General features: G+C 37.2%; 2 protein-coding genes across 2 annotated transcripts; both read right to left on the bottom strand.

The window, feature by feature from the left end:
- Positions 1 to 347: 347 nt before the first annotated feature.
- On the bottom strand, positions 348 to 8,686 carry LOC110775739 (probable glucuronosyltransferase GUT1). The gene is made up of 9 exons (XM_021980342.2): positions 8,451 to 8,686; positions 7,666 to 8,156; positions 6,367 to 6,513; positions 6,127 to 6,191; positions 5,145 to 5,214; positions 2,233 to 2,451; positions 1,129 to 1,272; positions 909 to 1,044; positions 348 to 822 (listed from the first exon to the last, which is right to left on the bottom strand). Exons 2-9 carry the CDS (start codon positions 8,017 to 8,019, stop codon positions 593 to 595), a joined length of 1,365 nt encoding a protein of 454 aa, XP_021836034.2. The 5' UTR covers positions 8,020 to 8,156; positions 8,451 to 8,686; the 3' UTR covers positions 348 to 592.
- Positions 8,687 to 8,971: 285 nt separating this feature from the next.
- On the bottom strand, positions 8,972 to 15,964 carry LOC110775742 (uncharacterized protein At4g18257). The gene is made up of 3 exons (XM_021980344.2): positions 15,539 to 15,964; positions 12,140 to 12,454; positions 8,972 to 9,569 (listed from the first exon to the last, which is right to left on the bottom strand). Exons 1-3 carry the CDS (start codon positions 15,814 to 15,816, stop codon positions 9,404 to 9,406), a joined length of 759 nt encoding a protein of 252 aa, XP_021836036.1. The 5' UTR covers positions 15,817 to 15,964; the 3' UTR covers positions 8,972 to 9,403.
- Between the last annotated feature and the right edge of the window lie 3,309 nt (positions 15,965 to 19,273).

Here is a 19,273-nt window from a genome sequence, read left to right as displayed (position 1 = left end):
ATATGACATATGACATATGAACCAAATTCTAACCAGTTTTGGGGAAAAAATGGTAAACAAACCCTTTAACAAAATATTCACCTCGTACTAACTTTGCCATACTTCTAACAGTTTGTTTTAGGTAAACATTGTATATCAATACTTTGGATCAGGATCTTCTAGTGTCCAAAGTCTTTATAGGGTAACGCTGAGACCGATGATTGAAAGTTAAGCTCTCTTCTTTACGAAAATAAAATTATTAACTTATGAAGATTATTTGACCGTTGTTAAAATGTTTGAAATTTGAATAGGGCCTAAACACCGTGATTGCAAGTTTGCAAGCAATTGAAGTTACGATCAGACAATACTAATCAAAATAAAGTGACCCTTTAAAAATTACTTTAATACTCGGAGTCCATACTCAAAACACTCCAAACATATTTCTCCTTCTAACCTATGGCATGGTACTCCAGTCTGTAAATCAAAACCTCAAGCACTTCACAGATATCAATCCACCTTCAATACACATGCTACAAATTATATCAGATTACCTACCTACATTGCAGCATCATTTTCATCTCGCAAAAAGTAATCTGAAACCCTAAAAGTAAAGTTAAGGCAAAAGAATAGGTGCTTTCCAATGGGAAAATGGTACTAAATCTCTATTTACAACAGTTCTGTTGTGCAACCAGAATGTTTCAGCTGACTGGTGAAAATGTCTGACTTTTCGTTGGAGTTCCCAAAGAATTCCATTAATAGTAGAGCATGGTTGTGATTCTGGAGCATAGGACCACAAACATCTCACCTGTCTACCACGAGCAATCATGTTCTCAATCTCCTCATCTGCATTAGTATGATTCCAAGGTTCAAAAGACCTTTCAGTGAAGGGAACCTCAAATGGAGTATTAAACAGATGAAGTCAGTCTAACCTGTTATTGATTCCAAATATTCCAGGAGTTGGGGCCCTATTCGAGTTGATGGCCACTTGATTGATATCTGGCTGTAGTCTACAACATTCTGAAAAGGCAACTCTACCTGATCTGACAGCACTACTGGCACACACTCCTGTTTAACAGAATTATTCAAGTTATTTTCAATGCCACGGGAACGTAAAAGAGGGAGAGACCGAGAGGAAAGACAGGAAAAGACCACAAAAAAGGACTCGTAGAAGCGTAGGGTCCATGATGATTCTCCACGTGGAGCTAGGCAGAATTTTGCGTTGCGGAGATGTTCAAAGTATTCTTTCCTTCCTAGTTTGTCAGGACCACTCAACTTCAACTCTGGAGATTCCAACTGTACATATAATCAATATACATATTTTTTGGAGCTATAAATATCAAAATCCATCACAGTTCAAATTATAAGCAGAACAGAGTCAAAATCAGACAACAAAGTTCCATCATGCAATTGTGCAATTCTCTAAAGTGAAACAACAACTATCACTGTCAACCAAGCATAGATGATGAAAATGATGTCAGTAATTCAGTCCTACGACCAGTTAACTAGAAGTGATTGATTCCTCTTTCAAAATAAAAAGAAGTCATTGATTCTAATTGGGAAGGCCTATTTCAATCATGGAATACTTGCTGATCCTTTTGGAAAATCAGAAAAACGCTTGAACGAAAAAAACAAAAATCATTCATCATTATCATTACTCATTGCCTCAAAGAGGCTCCCGCAAGAAGCGGGGTAAGGGGGGGTCGGGTGTACGCAACCTTACCCTTGCAACTGCAGATAGTTATCCAATTGACCCATAAGCGATAACGGGACGACCATCTTCTATTTCATGAAAAGGAAGTGAAGAGGTTTTAAGAGCCATTTTGATTTAGTCCATTACATCCCACAACCAAAAGAACAAATGAATCTTTGGCTCCATCCCAAATGGACATGAGCTTCTTCCAGCAATCGGAGTAAAAACTATTCCGAGTAATTTTGAAACCACGAGAGAAAAGAAAAGCTCATAATAGAATTCATTTGAAAAATAGAAAAAGAGCCCCGATCTGCAATGCCCATCTTTCGATAGCATAGGGACCTTATATCAATAAATCATGTTTCGGCATAAATCACTATGATAAAGTAACAGCCCATTTTCTACGTTATATGCAGGCAAGCAAACAAATTTTCAAGATTCACAATAATTTTTTATAATTAGTTTTCAACAAAGTCATCTAGAAGAACATAGTACTAGATACAAACAAGTAGTACACTGTACATATAATAAGAAATAATCACAAACTACAGAAACAGACATACCTTATCAGGAAATTTCTTCGCAAGCTCAATTAATTGAAGACGACCAATCTTCCCCTGTGCCCTACCTAAGAAGTTTGCCAAGAACTTCCGCCTTGACAGTGGCAAAGGCTGAACTAAAGAAGCTCCTTCTTTCGTCATCCCATCATCAATATTCCCAGGGACGATGATATCCTTCCACGTGTTAAAGGCACTTGTATCTCGTTTATCAGTACGATCACCCTGATGACATGCAATAATGTATCTTGTTTATCAGTACGATCACCCTGAGCAACAATGAGTACACCTAGCTTGTCTCCATAAATTCCAAAAAAAGGTCCCTAATATCAAAAATTATAATAGGGGCAGTGGTTTATGACATATTACACTATTTTCTAAAGTTACTAAAGTGCTTAAAATTTTGTTCTTTCTGAATCTTGACTTATTTTTCTCTCGAAAGAATGTGACCCATGAAATCTGTTCCTAATTATCACTGTTGGTGCTAATAGAGAAGATGAAAGGCTTCGTGAAACAGCATCTCTAAAGAACGTCTAAAGAAAGCACTGAATGTTCAGGGAAAAAGGTTACAAGAAGAATAAGAATGGGAGTAGAAGAACGGTTTAACATGGTTCTTTTAGGTTAGTCTTTTACTACCTTTTTTCTATGCATCAGTATGGTAAATCTTAGATACAATTATAGCAAATTGTGGACTATATGCAAGTTCCTTGTGCCCTGAGCCCTACCTTCCCTTTTTAACGAAGAAGGAGATACTAGGAGAACCGGGTTAAATTAGAAAAAACCCATGGTCAATGAGTAACTGATGGGTTAGACAAAGCCACTATTGGGTTGGGGGAGGTCAACAGCAAGTGGGTCAAAAAACCGTTGCCTTATGACGGGCAGATGAGGTAAAAGCAGGTCGGAGTCATGGCAGGTCACTTGGGTGGGCCAACAAATTTCAAACAAGGAAAAAAGAGATAGTGGAGAGCAGTGTTTAAAAAAGCGCAAAGCGCAATAAAGCGATATGAGTCCTAGAGCTTAAGCGTAAAGCGCAAGCGCAAAGCGCGAGCTTCATCGAAGTGACGCGCACTTTTTAAAAATTCAAGGTTTTTTTACCATTATGGATATATATCTTACCAAATAACCACAAAAACACATAAACATCAGATTTTCTTCCCTATTGCTCCTTGTTTTAACAAAAGGAAGCATATAACATGTAATATCCACTAGGGAACAAATATACTATGCTATTTTCAAAAGGATATGTAATCTTCTTTTTTTCTTCTTTTTTCTTTTCTTTGGACTCTTGCCCCACTTTCTATTGTTAAGGATTAATAGGATGTGGTCCAATAGACAATAACAACATATAAAAAAAAAGCTTTTAACGTGAAAAATTGAAAAAAATGAAGAATTTCAATGAAGCTCAAAAAAGCGCGCTTCCGCTCAGACCTAATTAAGCCCTTTTCCTTAGAGCTTCGAGCTTCAGCGCTTAAGCGAGCTTTAAGCGCGCTTTTGCTTTTTTGAACACTGGTGGAGAGATAAGAATGATCACATGTGAATACTAAACTATACGCGTAATTCTTGCTCAATGCCCCTGAACCGATGGATCTGCAAAGTTTTCTTACGCTGTCCTGATATCCTTTGCTGCAATACTGAGGGATTTCTTGATTTAGAATACTGGGGATACAATTGACTTTGATTCCCCTGCCCTTCGGTCTGGTTGCATGAGCGGCTTGGCTATCGTGTATTCTTTGGAGTTTGGGATGCATCTGACTTTGAGGTTTAAAAGCGAAGACTATGATTTCTTCATAACTAAGGGTTCAACATCAGCCCTCAACATTATCACTACTCCAATGCCTCTAAAAAAGGTTCCTGTCTAGGGTAGTGTGGGCAGAAGATGGGGGATGTTCAAATTTTACAACTTTTTTTGAACTACAATATAATGTGAATCTTTTTAACTGTAATGTTTTTCTCTTAAAGCATCAATAGTAGGCTTACTCTTAATTTGCCCCCTCTTAGTCTCTTTCCCCATCCACCTCATCAACATCTCTTAACAAGAGTTAGCTACCAAAACACCAAGAAATAGACTACCTCTTATATAGGTTTTTAATATTTTTTATTTTACTTTTAATACAAAATTGACAAAAAGCAACAAAAATATTCCATATTCCTCCACATCACCCTCTTATTTCTAAGAGCTACCTCTTATTTAGATAATGTTTCAATCAACCTCTAAATAAGAGGTAGCTAAGAGTTAGCTCTTTTTTATTAACAGCTACCTCTTAGATTTTCTTTCTCGCTAAAAGGGGCAAAGAGGGAGTTATTATTGATGACTCTTATCCACTCCTAATCTCTCTCCTCATCCACATCATCGCCATCTCTTATTAAGAGTTCTCTACCAAAAACCCAAGAAATAGGCTACCTCTTATACACTAACTCTTAAATACCTTTTTACATGTTTTCTCTTTTCTTTAAAGAAATATAACCAAAAAGCATGCATAAAATACACCTCATACCCCCTCTTATTTCTAAGAGCTACCTCTTATTTAGAGGATGTCGCAATCGACCTCTAAATAAGAGGTAGCTAAGAGTTACCCAATTTTTTTTTTGAGTTAGCTCTTAGAGATTCTCTCTCCTTAAGAGCGGGGGGGGGGGGGGGGGGTAAGAGTGAGCTACAATTTTAATATGTTGTTGAAGTTTTTAAAAAACAAATATTAAGCTATATTTGCTTTGAATCAGAACACAAAGCAAAGCTGAGCAATGTGCAGTTGTGCACACTCCAATAAACAGAAAAGAAAAAAAGTGTTTTATACTTCTTGCAAAGGGAAAAAACTCCCTTTTATATTTAATAACTAGTTTTAAAATCAAACTCTTATTCACGACACAAGTTTTGGACCCATATAATGAGATACCAATCAAAGGGAAAACTTAGGAAATACCTCAGGTGTCAGAATGATTGAGCGATTCAAGTATGTAGCCCATGACTTGAACAAATGAGCACCAGCACCACTACACATGGAAAAATATATAATTAAAACAAAGAATTCAAGACTAACACTAATGGACACATTCAACCAGCACAATATACATACATCATATCATGCCATTAAATTATAAGTATAAATAGACAACACAGATAAAGCACCAGCACAAAGAGTTATACAAGTAATTTCAAGAATAAAGCACATGATTTAATACCACAAAATACAGAAAAGACATTATGCCTTTAATAAAATCAAAATGGCGGACACCTAGTTTAAATGCAGATGCAGGTGAAGGAATGACATTAATTTGTTCTGACAGGCGTGACAGCAACTTTGATGGACAGCATAGAACCAACAAGGCGACAAATGCCATTAAACTAGGCTACCAAACACACTTAGGGAGAAGTCTTGCTATTCATGGATATAAGTTACAAGTCTATAAAATAAATTTCAAGCCAAAGAAAAGTCAAAGCTTCAAATACCATGATTTTTAGCACAATCTCAATAACCTTTGGCGTATTACCGAATCACACATTATTTTTGATTTTTGACCATGTACCTACCAGGCTACCTTCTAGCAGGTTTCTAGCAAACTATAATGTTTCCAACAGGACTACAAGAGAAACAATAACCTAAGCCTGAAGAAAGTGATTACAGAGTTAACCAGTTAAGACAGCTAAGTCTTGGGAGTGAGAGAATGCAGATTGCAGAGAGGCTGAATATTGTTGTTCATAATATTGAAGCAAGTCAATTCAAATACAGAAGACCAAGTACTAGACTCCTTTTGATAATGTCCTTCATCCACTAAACAAACTTGAGTATGTGTGTAAATGCATTCATAACTAAAAAGATAAGAACATATATCTTTCATTCTTCATTAAAGTCTAATGTTGGAACACCCTCCAATACATAAGTCCCTTTTACCGCACCAGCATACCTCGGGAAGACAAATATGTGATTACGTCCACCGGAGAGTCTGAAGTATGGCATCTGACTAAGCACCTAAAATAAAATTGCAAATTTCATGAAAACACGATCAGATATATATAAATAACAACATATTATATATGCAAAAGAAAATAATGCTCATCTAGGATAAGAAAATTGTATTTACTACTTTGTATATATTAGGAAGAGGAAGCAGCACAGTATAGAGTGGGGCTAAAAAGCTTATTACCTTTACATAAGTATTGTTAATTTCCTTGTCATTTAGACCTCCCATCATCCGAACACATTTTGCATAAGCTGGCACGAAAAAAAGATCTGCCTCCTCTTTATTCATGGTCCGGAACTTAGACTTCATAAGCAACTTATGTATTTTGACCTACATTTTATAACGAAAAATAAAATCACATATTGAAAACATCATAATCCAAATTACACGTTTTCTATAGCAGGGGAAAGGGCAGGACAACTCTTTGGCTTTCTCATGTTTGTACATCGAGCAAAATGCCAGTTTACAGAGCACGAAATGACAGAAAAAAGACAACAGTTTTGTGTAAAGACACATTATGGAAGTGACCTTAACATTAAACCTTTTACTCCACCTTGATGATATTAGACAACAGTTTTTGTGTAAAGATACATTATGGAAGTGACCTTAACATTAAACCTTTTACTCCACCTTGATGATATTTAACTTTAAAATACCAATCCTTGCATCCTATTATTCACCGGGTACAGTGTCAGACCTGTGATACCCAAATAGAATGCAACCCTCAATTCTATCTAAAGTCACGTGAACATTCTTAATAAAAATGATACCAAGATTGAACCCCCAAAACTACATCTATATCTGATACTTGTCCTTGTAGCATTGCCATCACCGGTATTTTCCTTTCAAATGGTGCACTATCTCAGACATAGAACAGTCATCATAATTCCAAGAAGAAAAGGTGCATTGCAAGATTTGTATGGTTCATGTCAGTGAAAAGAGTAATAGATACATTTTCCAACCCTTTGCTATCACATTCTAATAATTCACCCATTTAAAATTCTGTTTGATTTTAAGGCAATACATTACCTAGAATGGTAATAATTTAAGCATAAATCTACAACGGTACTATCCAAGATATTAATCTACACTCATTTTATTACAAACTATTTCCACAATCCCACATTTCTCCATGGCGTAAAATCATCATGATTGTAAAATAAGACTAACTCATTTTCAACTAAAAGTTCTATTACCATTTTCATAAGTTCATCACCTAAACCAAATGGAAAAACGAATTCTCTCTCTTCCATCATTGCTTCAAGCAATTCTAGGCAAACAGTTAAGTACTACTATTTTGACCATTTGATTAAAATGCATGCATAATAAGATGATTAAAAATGCCTTAAAAATCAATAATTCCTGAAAATACATGATTACTAGCATAAATGGACTTCATACCCCTAACAAATCCCCAGACAACCCTTTGCAAAATCATAAAATCGACAAGAGAATAAAAGATAGAAAAAAAAAAGTTAAAACCTGAGTGCCCCATTGGCCTTTGGTACAAGCATCAGGAGAGATTGTTCCATCACGACCGTACATCAAAGCCTTCAACCCATCCACCTCATTCTCATCATAGACATAAATCTTGAGGTTAAGGTGAGACCCATAACCCGGCTCAGGCCAAGAGAACGGACGGCCAGGATTAAAGCTAATGGAGGAACGTGTAGTGGGGCTCAATACAGGGGAACGGAACTCATCATAGCAAGGAGTGAAAGTTTGATCGAAGAGGCGAGTGAGGAAGAAGGTGGTTACAATAAGGGCAAGGGCGCCAATCTGGTGGGTGCGGGTGCAGGGGGTTGGCCTTGACTTGCTCGTTATTAAGCTTCCCATCCCACTGGTTAGATACTTGTGCAACTATCCCAAGTGAGCCACAGTTTCAGATTTAGATTTACCCCACAAATTGCACCATCTCCACTGCTGGATCGCCGCTACGATGAAGGGGGCTTGGTTGTCTTCCTGCTTCAATCCTAAGGCAGAGAAAGATAGACTATATTTAACAAGATCTCGTCATTTTTTTTTTAATTTCTAGAATCCCCAATTCTTTTGGTAAATCAGCAATAAGAAATGCAATGAGTAATCAGTTATCAATTTTTATCGTGAAAGAAATACAAAATCAACACACAATTCAGCTCAAAAAAAGACCCAACAACTAAAATCAATACTACTAACGATACATTTGAGAAATTTAAAGACCTGAAATAAATAATTAAGTGGACCCATCAAAGCAATCTTACAATTACACTGTTAAATCTGAAACTGACCGTTAAATGGAGGAGCCAGTGAATGTGGTGGTGGGGGCTATGGTGGTGTCTGGTGTGGAGGCAGCAGCAGCGGTGTGAGGAGTTGGAGTTGGAGTTGGAGTTGGAATCGGCAAAGGATGTCGTGAGATGAAGGATTGAGGAGGTATTTCTTTTTTTTTAGGACGTGAGTATTGCTAAAGTGAATAAAAACATTAGCTTTGGAATTCCAAGCTGAACACTTGATTGCTGAATAACTTTTAAGCAAATACTAAATTGAGAAGTTGTTTAATTTATAACACTAGACTGAGAAACAGTTCCAAGTAAAATTCAACTATTAGATCATAAAATCATGAAACGAGTGAGTGAGTGAGTGAGTAGTAAATTCATGTAAAATCATGGATTGGTCATATAAGCTCAAGCTGTTTGAAAAACGATAGTGTCTTAGGCCCGTCTGTAGCGTCCAAAACTAATTAATCACTTAATTGATTGACATTCAATAATTAATAATTAATTTCATATTGGCTAACTAAAACAAAGTACACTTGCTAAAAGCAGCTTCTTAAATTGGAACTTTGTATGATGAAAATCACTATGCATGTACTAGTACGTATTAGAATTGTCAATACAATGAAAATAAGGGAAAATCCGTGAAGGGAAAATCAATGAAAAGCATCATTTCAGATGCACGATTCTTGAGTTTTGACCATCAATCCACCCAAGCTTGGTAGTCCACTGCAGCAGGGTAGTCCAGTACCGCTTCAAGGCTTGTGCTAATGATGTATGTTGCCTCAATTGACATGTTTGCCTGACTTCTGATTTCTGAACCACAGATCTACTTGCAAGCCCAATGACAGTGCAAGCGCAGGCTTTATTTCGCCCTACTTTTTCCAAGCTGCTCAATGCTCTTGATATCCACGATAGCAACAGCTGCTCAATATTCGAACCAATTCAACAATCAATCTGCATTAGTTGGGTTAGGTTTGCTCTTGTTTTGTTGTCATTGTAGACTTCACCTTCTCCAATTGTTTCCGAATGTAAGCCTGTCTAAGCTTTTCTCGCCGAGCTGCTGCTTGTTCTTGCCTGCGTAGCTTCAGTTCAGAAGCATTTTCTCTGGCTTGATTCACCTCTTCGTGCACTTCCCTACAAGTCACAATTGGAAGAGGTACGTAGTAATTAATAATTAATAAATTTCAAAAAAATAGCTTATTGGAAGACGTGCGTAGAAAATTATTTTTTATTAAAAAATAGCCATGAAAAAAAGAAATTAAAGCATAAGATCATATATGAGCATGGGGCAGGCGGTGGGAAATGAAAATCATTATGGCATGGGGATTTCTTTGCTTTTGGATGGGGAAATTTCCGCCAATCTTGGCATGCCACATGCCCTGCCATGAGCATCTTGTAAAGATTATTTTTCAACGGCCATTTTTTTTTTATATTTCTGATTCATTAAATAAAATTACAAACGATAATAAAATTTCGAGATCTACAAATTGGACATCCATTTTGATATAATTAACACAAACAAATACTGTTATTATTATTATTTTTTTAGTTTCTGTTTCTATTATAATTTAACTCAATCTTCTAATTTCTGTTATTTTTATTTTTATTCATACTGTTATTATTATTATTATTATTTTAAGTTTGCACACCCGGTGCACCGGAGCTTATTGTGTTACTATTATAATGGTTGTTAGATAGAGAGAAGTAGTGGGTAAGAGAGATAATGAGGGAGAGGTGGAGAGTTTTTCCTTTTGCTCGTAGATAAGAGAGGGACGGGGATGCTCATGGAAAAATGGAAAATGATGAGTGAGAAAGTAGGTAGAGATTAGAGGGGCGAGGATTTATTTTTTGCCCGTGATTAACAAGGGTCTAATCTTGTAGTGAAAAGAAGTATCCAAAACCGTTCATCCAAGGGTTTTAACTATCAGCCCGACAAGTCATGGTGGTTAGCCAATGTGTTTCAACTATCAGCCCAACAAGTCATGGTGGACATTGGTGGTTAGCCATTAGTCTGCTCAATTTGCAGCTCTGACATACTATGCAAATAGACTAACTCACATGCATAATAAACTTACATGCACAAGCTTGAAATGGACTGAATTTGCAATTACAGGATTATGTGTCTAGATGCTGAACTTCTATCATGTTGTCAGGAATGCAAGTTATACAAGATTACAAGCACTTCATAGATGCATGTTAGTTACTCTTATGCTCTAGAACCCTTCATATTTGGTATTCCAAGCAAGTAGTTCAGCACATGGTTGCCTAATCCATAGTACAGTCAGATAGCAAACATAGTACAGGCAGAGAATACACACCTTGTGAGAAATCCTGTTTTATGGGGCATTAGATTTCACTAATACAAATTTTTAGTAATATCGTAAAATATACGCATTACATTTATACATACTAAGTAATACAATTATAGTTTATTTTTAGGGTGAAACAGGCCCGTGATGGCAGAAGAGCAACTCTAAACAAATCAAGAGTTGTCACCTTAGTTTAAAAAAGCACGTCTAAGGCTCCAGGACCCTTGTGCGCCTTAGTGCGCCTTTTGAAACTAAGGTTGTCACTAAGCCCAAAACAGATATCTTCAGAAGTCTAACAACAGAAAGATAGAATCCCCAAGGTGTAAGTGTAACAGATGTTGAAGAACAGCCAAAGATGCCCTCAAACTACAACCTATCGAGTATAATGCTGGTCCTCACAAGTGGTAATTTCAAAGAGAGATACTCTACATAGTAATTACAAGCATGTGCAGGTAAAACCCGAAGTTTTTCCATATGCCTGTTTAAAACAAGTATGCAGTGGGCCACACTACAATCATATGGAATCAAATGCCTCATTTAGGCCCCGTTTGTTTTGACGGAAAATACCTTTCCGAAAATGGTTTTCCCATTTTCTTTTGTTTGTTTAGTTAAGAGTGGAAATCAATTTTGCCCAAGTTGGAAAACAACTTTCTCCAGGGAAAAACCAACCTTCCTTTTGAAAAGAAAGAATGCCCCATATCCACTCTAATCCCGTATATTTCCTTTTCTCTCCTCTCATTTCCACTTCTATGTTCTTTTTCTTTATAATTTTTTTTTTAAGGAAACAAACAAAGGAAAACTATTTTCCCTTGATGTTTTCCCTTGAAAATAGTTATCCATGATCATTTTCCTTTGAAAGTGTTTTCCGTTGAAACAAATAGCATCAGTGTCAAATATCAACGAGTTTCTCGAAAATTCAAAAATTAACAAATCATTTATCAAACATCTTTGATTTCCAGTATTTTGAGATTGTGTAATAATTCAAAGTGGGCGACAAGGGGCTCCACGTTGTCCTGCAATTCTCTATCCAATAAATGAATGGAAATAACGCCACATCAACTTTATGCCCCTCTTGTAATATCCTTAAACAAACATTCCTTTTGAGGATGTCCTAAAACATTTGCTAGTTTCTTACTTTAATTACACCAATACATAACTTTGATTTCCTTTCCCACCCTTAATAACTGAAAATAAACTCACTTGAAATATATGACAATGGGCTTTGACTATACAAAATAAAAGTGGAAGCTCTATCAATTTTAAAGCGAACATTCTAATGCATGAAACAACACACCGCTTCATAAAGCGAACATTCTAATGCATGAAACAGAAGAAAAGTGATTCCAGACAAAAGCAAAGCTGAAAAAAGAAATATACTCTGGTATAATGACTCACCTGACAAAACGTTTGTGTTCATCAATGTCGACAGCTCCAGCAGTACGCCCCAAACCCAGGGGCTTTGAATTGAAAGGAATAAAGTCATCATATTCGTCAATTTTTTCAGATACTTTACTAGAAGAATCGTTAGGTTGCAACTCCTGAATTTCCTCTTCCTCATGACCCTTGCGGAAAAAATCAACACAATACTTCTCTTTATCTTCCTCATCTGAAAGCTCTCCCCTGGCAAGTTTTTCATACAAAGCAGCCTTTTTCTCCAGTGCTGCGTAGCTAGCAGAACCATCAGTAACAGCCTTGAGTGCGAGCTTGTCCCTATGATGTAATAATAAAATCATGTAAGCCAGCAAGATATAAATGCAGAAACAGCAAGCTGTGAATTACTTCCCTTGTCCCTATTTGTTTGCCCCATTTTCTATTTTTGGTATGTCCCTTAAAGATTGTCCCATTTCCTTATATAGTAACATGTCCCCGCCATTTAGCCCACTTGCATACACTAATAAAAGTCAATAAAGTAAAAATACCCCCATGTGCTTGCAAAAGTTTGGCCCAAGCCTTAATAAAACACATTTTTCCTATGGGGAAAACAATAAGGAACAGAGGGAGTAAATAATAAGCAGAAAAGTCAAGTAGCAGCAAAAAGCATTGGAAGGAAAACGGTCATTACTTTAGACCAACATTCTTTTTCATCCGTAACATCAACGACCAATCATTACCCCCAAAGCCTATAAAAAGGCTCCTGCCCTGGGTTGGCTGCATAGATAAAAAATGCGGTATCGGTCACGGTCGCGGGATCGGTCGCGGAGTCTTGGTAACGGAACTAATGCGTTAGTCGCGGACCGTGTCGCGGTTGTCGCGTAGGATTTGAAATTTAAAAAGAAGCCCCATGTCAACCCCATTCACTACCTACCCTAGTCCCCCTCCCCTAAACCGTACACGCGACATAATTAAAATGAATTCCTTTCTCTACCTTCTCTCTCCTCTCTTGTTTTAGATTTGAAAATGGAGTTCTCTACTCTATTTCAATGGAGTTTCTCCATTTCTTTCATTTTTCCCTTTCTTTTTGTCGAAAACATGGGAATTCGACTGAAAACCGAGTAGATGTGAGGTTTATAACGTTTAATGCGGACAAAATTCGTTCAGATCGGTTGAACCGGCCGAGATCTCGCCGTTTTTAAAAACACCTTTACAACTCGGGATATCTCGTATCGCCAGCCTCCAAAACCTTGTTAACTCGGGCGATACGAGTTAACTCGGGCTAGTTTTTACACCATGGTTGGCTGGGAGAAGAACTTTCTTCATAGTAATGATTTTAGAGGAAAAACAGTTAATTCAGTGACTTTCACGCTCTAAGCCAGTTACAGTTAGGGATGGCAATGGGTAGGGTCTGGGTAGGGTCTAGTAATACCCGGACCCGGACCCTAACTTTTTGACATATACCCATACCCTACCCTTACCCTATAGGGTCTAAAATTATAAGACCCTTACCCGGACCCTATGGGTCCGACAGGGTATGGGTAGGGTCTAGGGTCTTATGCGGGTCCGCGTAAAACTATAACTTTTATTTCCTTTTTTTTATGCAATTATAAGTAATATGCAAAAATAATACAAGAACAACGATAAATAAGGCATTTTAAAACAAATAAATAGCTAGTCTTCAAAAATTATCCTTGTCTTTCCTTAAATACAATACGTTTTAAAGTACGAAGCTCATAAATTACAAAATCCCACATTCTTAACTACACAACATTAATGTTAATAAATAGGCATCCATTCAGTACTTTAGTAGTAGTTATCGTCCATATATATCATCTACTACTTCATCATCAAGATCCTACAAAAAAAGTGAAGTATAAAAATAACAAAATTTAACTGGGTCTAAATATAGGGTATGGGTAGGGTATGGGTCTTAAGGGTCCGCAGGTAGGGTATGGGTAGGGTACGGGTCTGAAAAATTAAGACCCTTACCCTACCCTAAAAAAAACAGCATATGCCCATACCCTACCCTTACCCTATAGGGTCTAGAAAATAAAAATCCATACCCTAATTTTAGGGTAGAGTCTGACAAGGTCCGAGTAGGGTCCTGGACCCACTGCCATCCCTAGTTACAGTACTAAGGGTGAGATTATCCCTAGTATGAATCGGAATCTTTTATCCACACTCTAGGGATAATGTGTTAAAAAATTGCAGCAAGTCTAGAGGTAGGTTTGAAAATCCAAAACTCCACTCAAGGCTCCATTTTTTTCTCCAGTCAAACCAAATCAAATCATGACACGTCATCACACTTTATCCTACTTAATTATTGTTTTTCTGGAGTTTAGGTGAGTTTGATGATAATATGTAAAAATAAGGAGAGTCTTGTGTTTGACTGAATAATGAAAAAGTATGTAAAAGTTAGTGAAAAGATGATGTGGTAAAGTATGGAGTTTGAGGGTCAAGTCTGAGGGATAAACTCACCCTAATAAAATCAAGAGTTGTTGCTCTTTGTTAGCCAGGAGAAAGATCTTCCACCCCTCTCAAGTCAATTAACTACAAAGAGAACCTCCCGAACAATGCCAGCTCAAAAACACAGACTAACACCTTCACCCCCCTCAAGGTCGGTACTTCTCTTTACTTGAGAATAATGCCTTGTCAAAAATACAACAAACTCTACCAGTCGGCAAGATCAAATACTAATCTCAATGGAGTTCTCAAGATGTATTATTTCCTTCTATCTCAGCAGCAATCAGAATTCTCCATCTACTTATTTGTTTACCCACCACTACGAACCGCTAACATATTTTTCTTATATCTTATAGTCTTGAAGAATTAAGAACTATCAATCTAATCCGGCTAATTTTACTCGAAAGAATCAGTACTGGGATCAAACTTCACCGAGCTAATTCAAGTTACTATACTCATATTCCCCATCAACACCCAGAAAACAAAAAATTCACCATTAGAATCCAACGTATTAAATTTTTCCTATGTTTCATATACGTACTCCTCAATCCTAATTTCGATCACCGGTTCTCAATCATATAACCTAGCTCGGCCAGTTTATTTAGCCAGCTTCCAATCAATCTAAGCTAAAATCAGTACCCTGAAATTTTGTCAAGTACCACAATGGGTATCAATGATAAAATTGACAGAATGCAGAACCCAAAACCAACGTCATTTCTCCCTTCACTGTTCTATTGATGGTCTCTCCACCACCCGTTTTCACCCACTTTGTCCACTTAAACCGGGGAAAAAACCCTAATAACATTACATTTGGCTACAAAAACACATAATTATACTTCTAAATTATGTCGATCATACAAAATTAAGCACCAAATTACAAAATTAAACATTCATGCATAATATAAACGCATAAAAATGAATGAATTAAGAATCGAGAAAAGGAGAGAGAAAGGTTACTGATGAGCGCGCGCATCAACGCCGGTGTTTTTGCGAGCAAATGAGTTATTGGCAGTGATCTTCTTCTTGGCGCGGTGGTATTCGACGTCGGCGCCGGAGATTTCCTTGGATTTCTTGGCATCTTCCTGGGATTTGTAGAGTTCAGCTTTGAGCTCAAAGATTGAAGAAGCACCAACACCTTCAATTGCTTTATGCTTCTTCGGCATAATTGTGGATTCTGTGAGCCATCCTAAAGATTCTGTACCTACCCTCTTCCTCTTTTCCTCCTCTTTCACCATTTTTTTTCTCTCCTCAACCTTGGTTCTGGAAATCTCCAGAAATTGGGGTAGTTCTTCAATTTGGTGTTCTTCTTCTTGTGACTTCGCGCTTTTGTTTTATTGGGACCAAAAATGGAGAAACTCCGACTTTTGGCCCTATCGGGCCATTAAAGTTTGTAAAACTCTTAATGAAAATGTTCTCACTAATATTATTGTGGACGGATTACACTTGCGTGGACCTGGTCCACAATAATATGAGTGTGGATCCAAAATTAATAATTTATTTAGTATCTTTTTAGATACACAGTGACCTTTATTGTTCATATAATTACTTTAATTAATTAAATAATAAATTTATTAGATATAGTAACTATTTTTTGTATCATAGTAACCTATGTTTTTAAAAGTTAATTGTGATTTATAATCATATTATTCAAGCACATCATGTATCAACGACACCAATTTGATATAATTTTTTTTCATAATAATCATAATAAATATGCCAAAATAAATTAGGAACAAGGTATTAACTTTCTTTACCTTCATTTAGGCATCGTCCACAATAAATTTAGTGTGGACCAAGTCCCTTTAAGAATTGGTAATTGTGGACCAAGTTCAAAAGAGGAACTTCTACTCTTATCATTTTCAATCACACGAGTGAATTAGACCAAGCCTAAATTCATTTGTTTCAGATCTATTTTTCTCTTCATTCACTCGACCTTTTCTCTTTCCTTATTCTCTAGATCTTCTTCTTCTCTCTCCTCATCTCACGAGCTTCTTCTCAACTCAACATTAATGGATTCTCTCGAGGTTCTGAAATTTTCTTCTACTTGCATCTATCTGTTCGTTCAATTTTGATCCTCAATTTCAAGCTTTGTTTTCGCTCTCCTCTATTAGCAATGCCGCCAAAAACTAGGGGAGGTGCTTCGGTTGGAGTTCGGAGAGGCCACCGTAGTTAAGCTACTCGCAAGGAACATTCAGGTCTGTGTTTCATCGTAATTTTAAAAAAATGAGGGTTTATATAGAGGTTCGAATGAGGTGTCCTTTATCAGGGGATGCACCTGGGGTAGGGGTTGCGCCAAGGTCAAGGCTTGCATGATTCCCAACAAACCGAAGCATGGCTTAGGCTTGGTTGGGTGAGTTGGCAATTTGTATTAAATGCTTTGTACTTGTGTCTTTCTTGGTTGGCAAGGCTAAAGAAAATTGTTGTGACTTGATGTAACAACGTTTTTAGGGAATTGTGTTTCGGGTTTGAAAAGGTGCTCGGGATTGTTGCTCTCGATTTTGTTGCATCGGCGCCCGGGGTGCTCGATTTTATGTGTTGGTGTCTGATTTTGAAGGTGTTTACACGATTTTAAGTGGAAACGTACCTCGGAGTTGGATTCTGGCATCGGATTTTGGAGATTACTTGGATTTTGAACTTGCGTTTGGAATTGAATTTTGAACTAATATCCAGTATTGGAAATGGGCTCGGGGATTGGAATTTCGGAAGACTGAATTGAAGTTTGGAATTTGAAGATTAGAATAACCTTTGTCCTTTGTGAATTGATGTTTCCATTAGGAGTTGCCCCAACTAAAGAGAGACCGGTGGTATCATCATTGACCCTTAAGGGGAGACACAAATTAGGTGTCTACACTACCTAAATAGTACGTAGTATGTGATTTTGAGGTTACTATTTATAATATATTGACGTTACTACTCATATTATATAGATATTTATTTTATATTTGAAATAAGTAATAAAATGAAAGAAAATGTATAATAAAAAAATAGTGCAATTCCTGTTGTGGGATCTTTTACGGTGATGACGTGTCACGCGCTCGTCGGAGGTATCAAGTATGAACTGGCACGATCCTCTGGAAACCTGCAAAACAAGAATATTCCCGTAGGAATATTCCCTCCGATGCTTAAGTAAGTATAAGCTAGAGAGAGAAGTAATTTGTAGAGAGAAGGCAGAGCAAAGATAGTTTTTGGTAGGTGGGAATGAATTGAATGCCCCCTTTACCTTGGGATCTGAACTATTTATAGGGCTAGGGTTCCTTGTGAATTGATCCCATAACCCTAGCTGTAAGATGTAATGCCTGCTGGGGATTGGAACACGTGTCCAGGTGAATAGAACCTGATGGACCCTTTTGGACTTGGGCCTGGCCATGAATTAAGTGGGCTTTAATAAAGATAACGTCCTTTTATTGCTTAAGTGATGGGGCTTGGGCCATCATTCAGCTCTTGGACCCACGTGCCACCTGCAGGTGGGCTATACTCAGGTTACCCCTGTCTTGGGTCTCCTTGTGGAAGCATTCAAGCCCACAGTATATGCCCCTCATGAAGAGTGAAAATGGACGTTAGTTTTTACTGTTCTTGGGTTATCCTGTACGGTAATGATGCGTGGAAAAGGTAATCATTTCTTACCCCTCTATAAATAAGTGGTTGATTCAAGTGATTTCCCCCCTCATTTCTAAAAATAGTTTGAGAGCCACAAAGGGAAGGTGATTTCCGGCGTCCATCAGCCACCAGGGAGCACTGTAGAACCACCGTGGTCTTCAAACCCTTGTTCTTGAAGTTCTTCATCTTTGGGAATTGAATTTCTTTGGAAGTTCCCTTTTTAATCCAACAGGTAATATTTCTTTTGAGGAAACTTGTTTGTTGATTTTTGTTAATTTTGTTCTCGTTTCCTGTCTATGGTATGTTGATCTAGTCAAATTTTGAGGACGGCGACCTATTCTTTTGACGTCTTCATTTCCCAATTTATGCCCGTCTTGAGCCAATTCTTCAGTCTGTGCAGGATATCATGGTGCAGATAGATGAAGATCCATGTTTCGAAGGGGAATCTAAAGGAAATAATGCCCTTGGTCCAAGTATGCATTCAATGATAAGTCTAATAAATGCGGTTCAGTATTAATTATGCAAGTTAATAATTCAGTGAGATCAAGTGAACTGTATGCTTAGCTAGAGGCCGCTTCAGTTCAAGTGGAATTAATAAATATTAATCCACAACTTACTCTTGACTGAACCCATAGGGTCACACAAATAGTACGTGAACGGATCAAGTATTTAAGTGAATTAAGTACTCCATTTATGGATATTCGGAATCGATAGATCTTGGTTCCAGTGGGAGCTGAAATCGTCAAAAGACAAATTATGAATACTCCGGAAACGATGATATTGCCGGAAACGGAAATATGGATCGTAACGGAAATATAAATATTATCCAAGTCGTAGATGTTTCCGGAAACGGAAACATGGTGCGTATCGGAAAATATTATCGGAAATGGAAATATTGTCGGAATAGGAAATATTATCGGAATCGGAAATAAATTCCGGAATCTGAAATATTAAATATTTGTTCGAAACGGAAATTAATTCTGGAATCGGAAATATTAAATATTGTTCGAATCGGAAATGAATCCCGGAACCGGAAAACGAATCGGAAGCACGACGTACGAAATAAGCTATTAGGTTATGATACATATAAATCAT

The sequence above is a fragment of the Spinacia oleracea genome, chromosome 5 (assembly GCF_020520425.1).
Source record: "Spinacia oleracea cultivar Varoflay chromosome 5, BTI_SOV_V1, whole genome shotgun sequence".
Classification (NCBI taxonomy): Eukaryota; Viridiplantae; Streptophyta; class Magnoliopsida; order Caryophyllales; family Amaranthaceae; genus Spinacia; species Spinacia oleracea.
The sequence above is the reverse complement of the archived record's forward strand: the minus strand, read 5'-3'. Positions and strand labels throughout refer to the sequence as shown.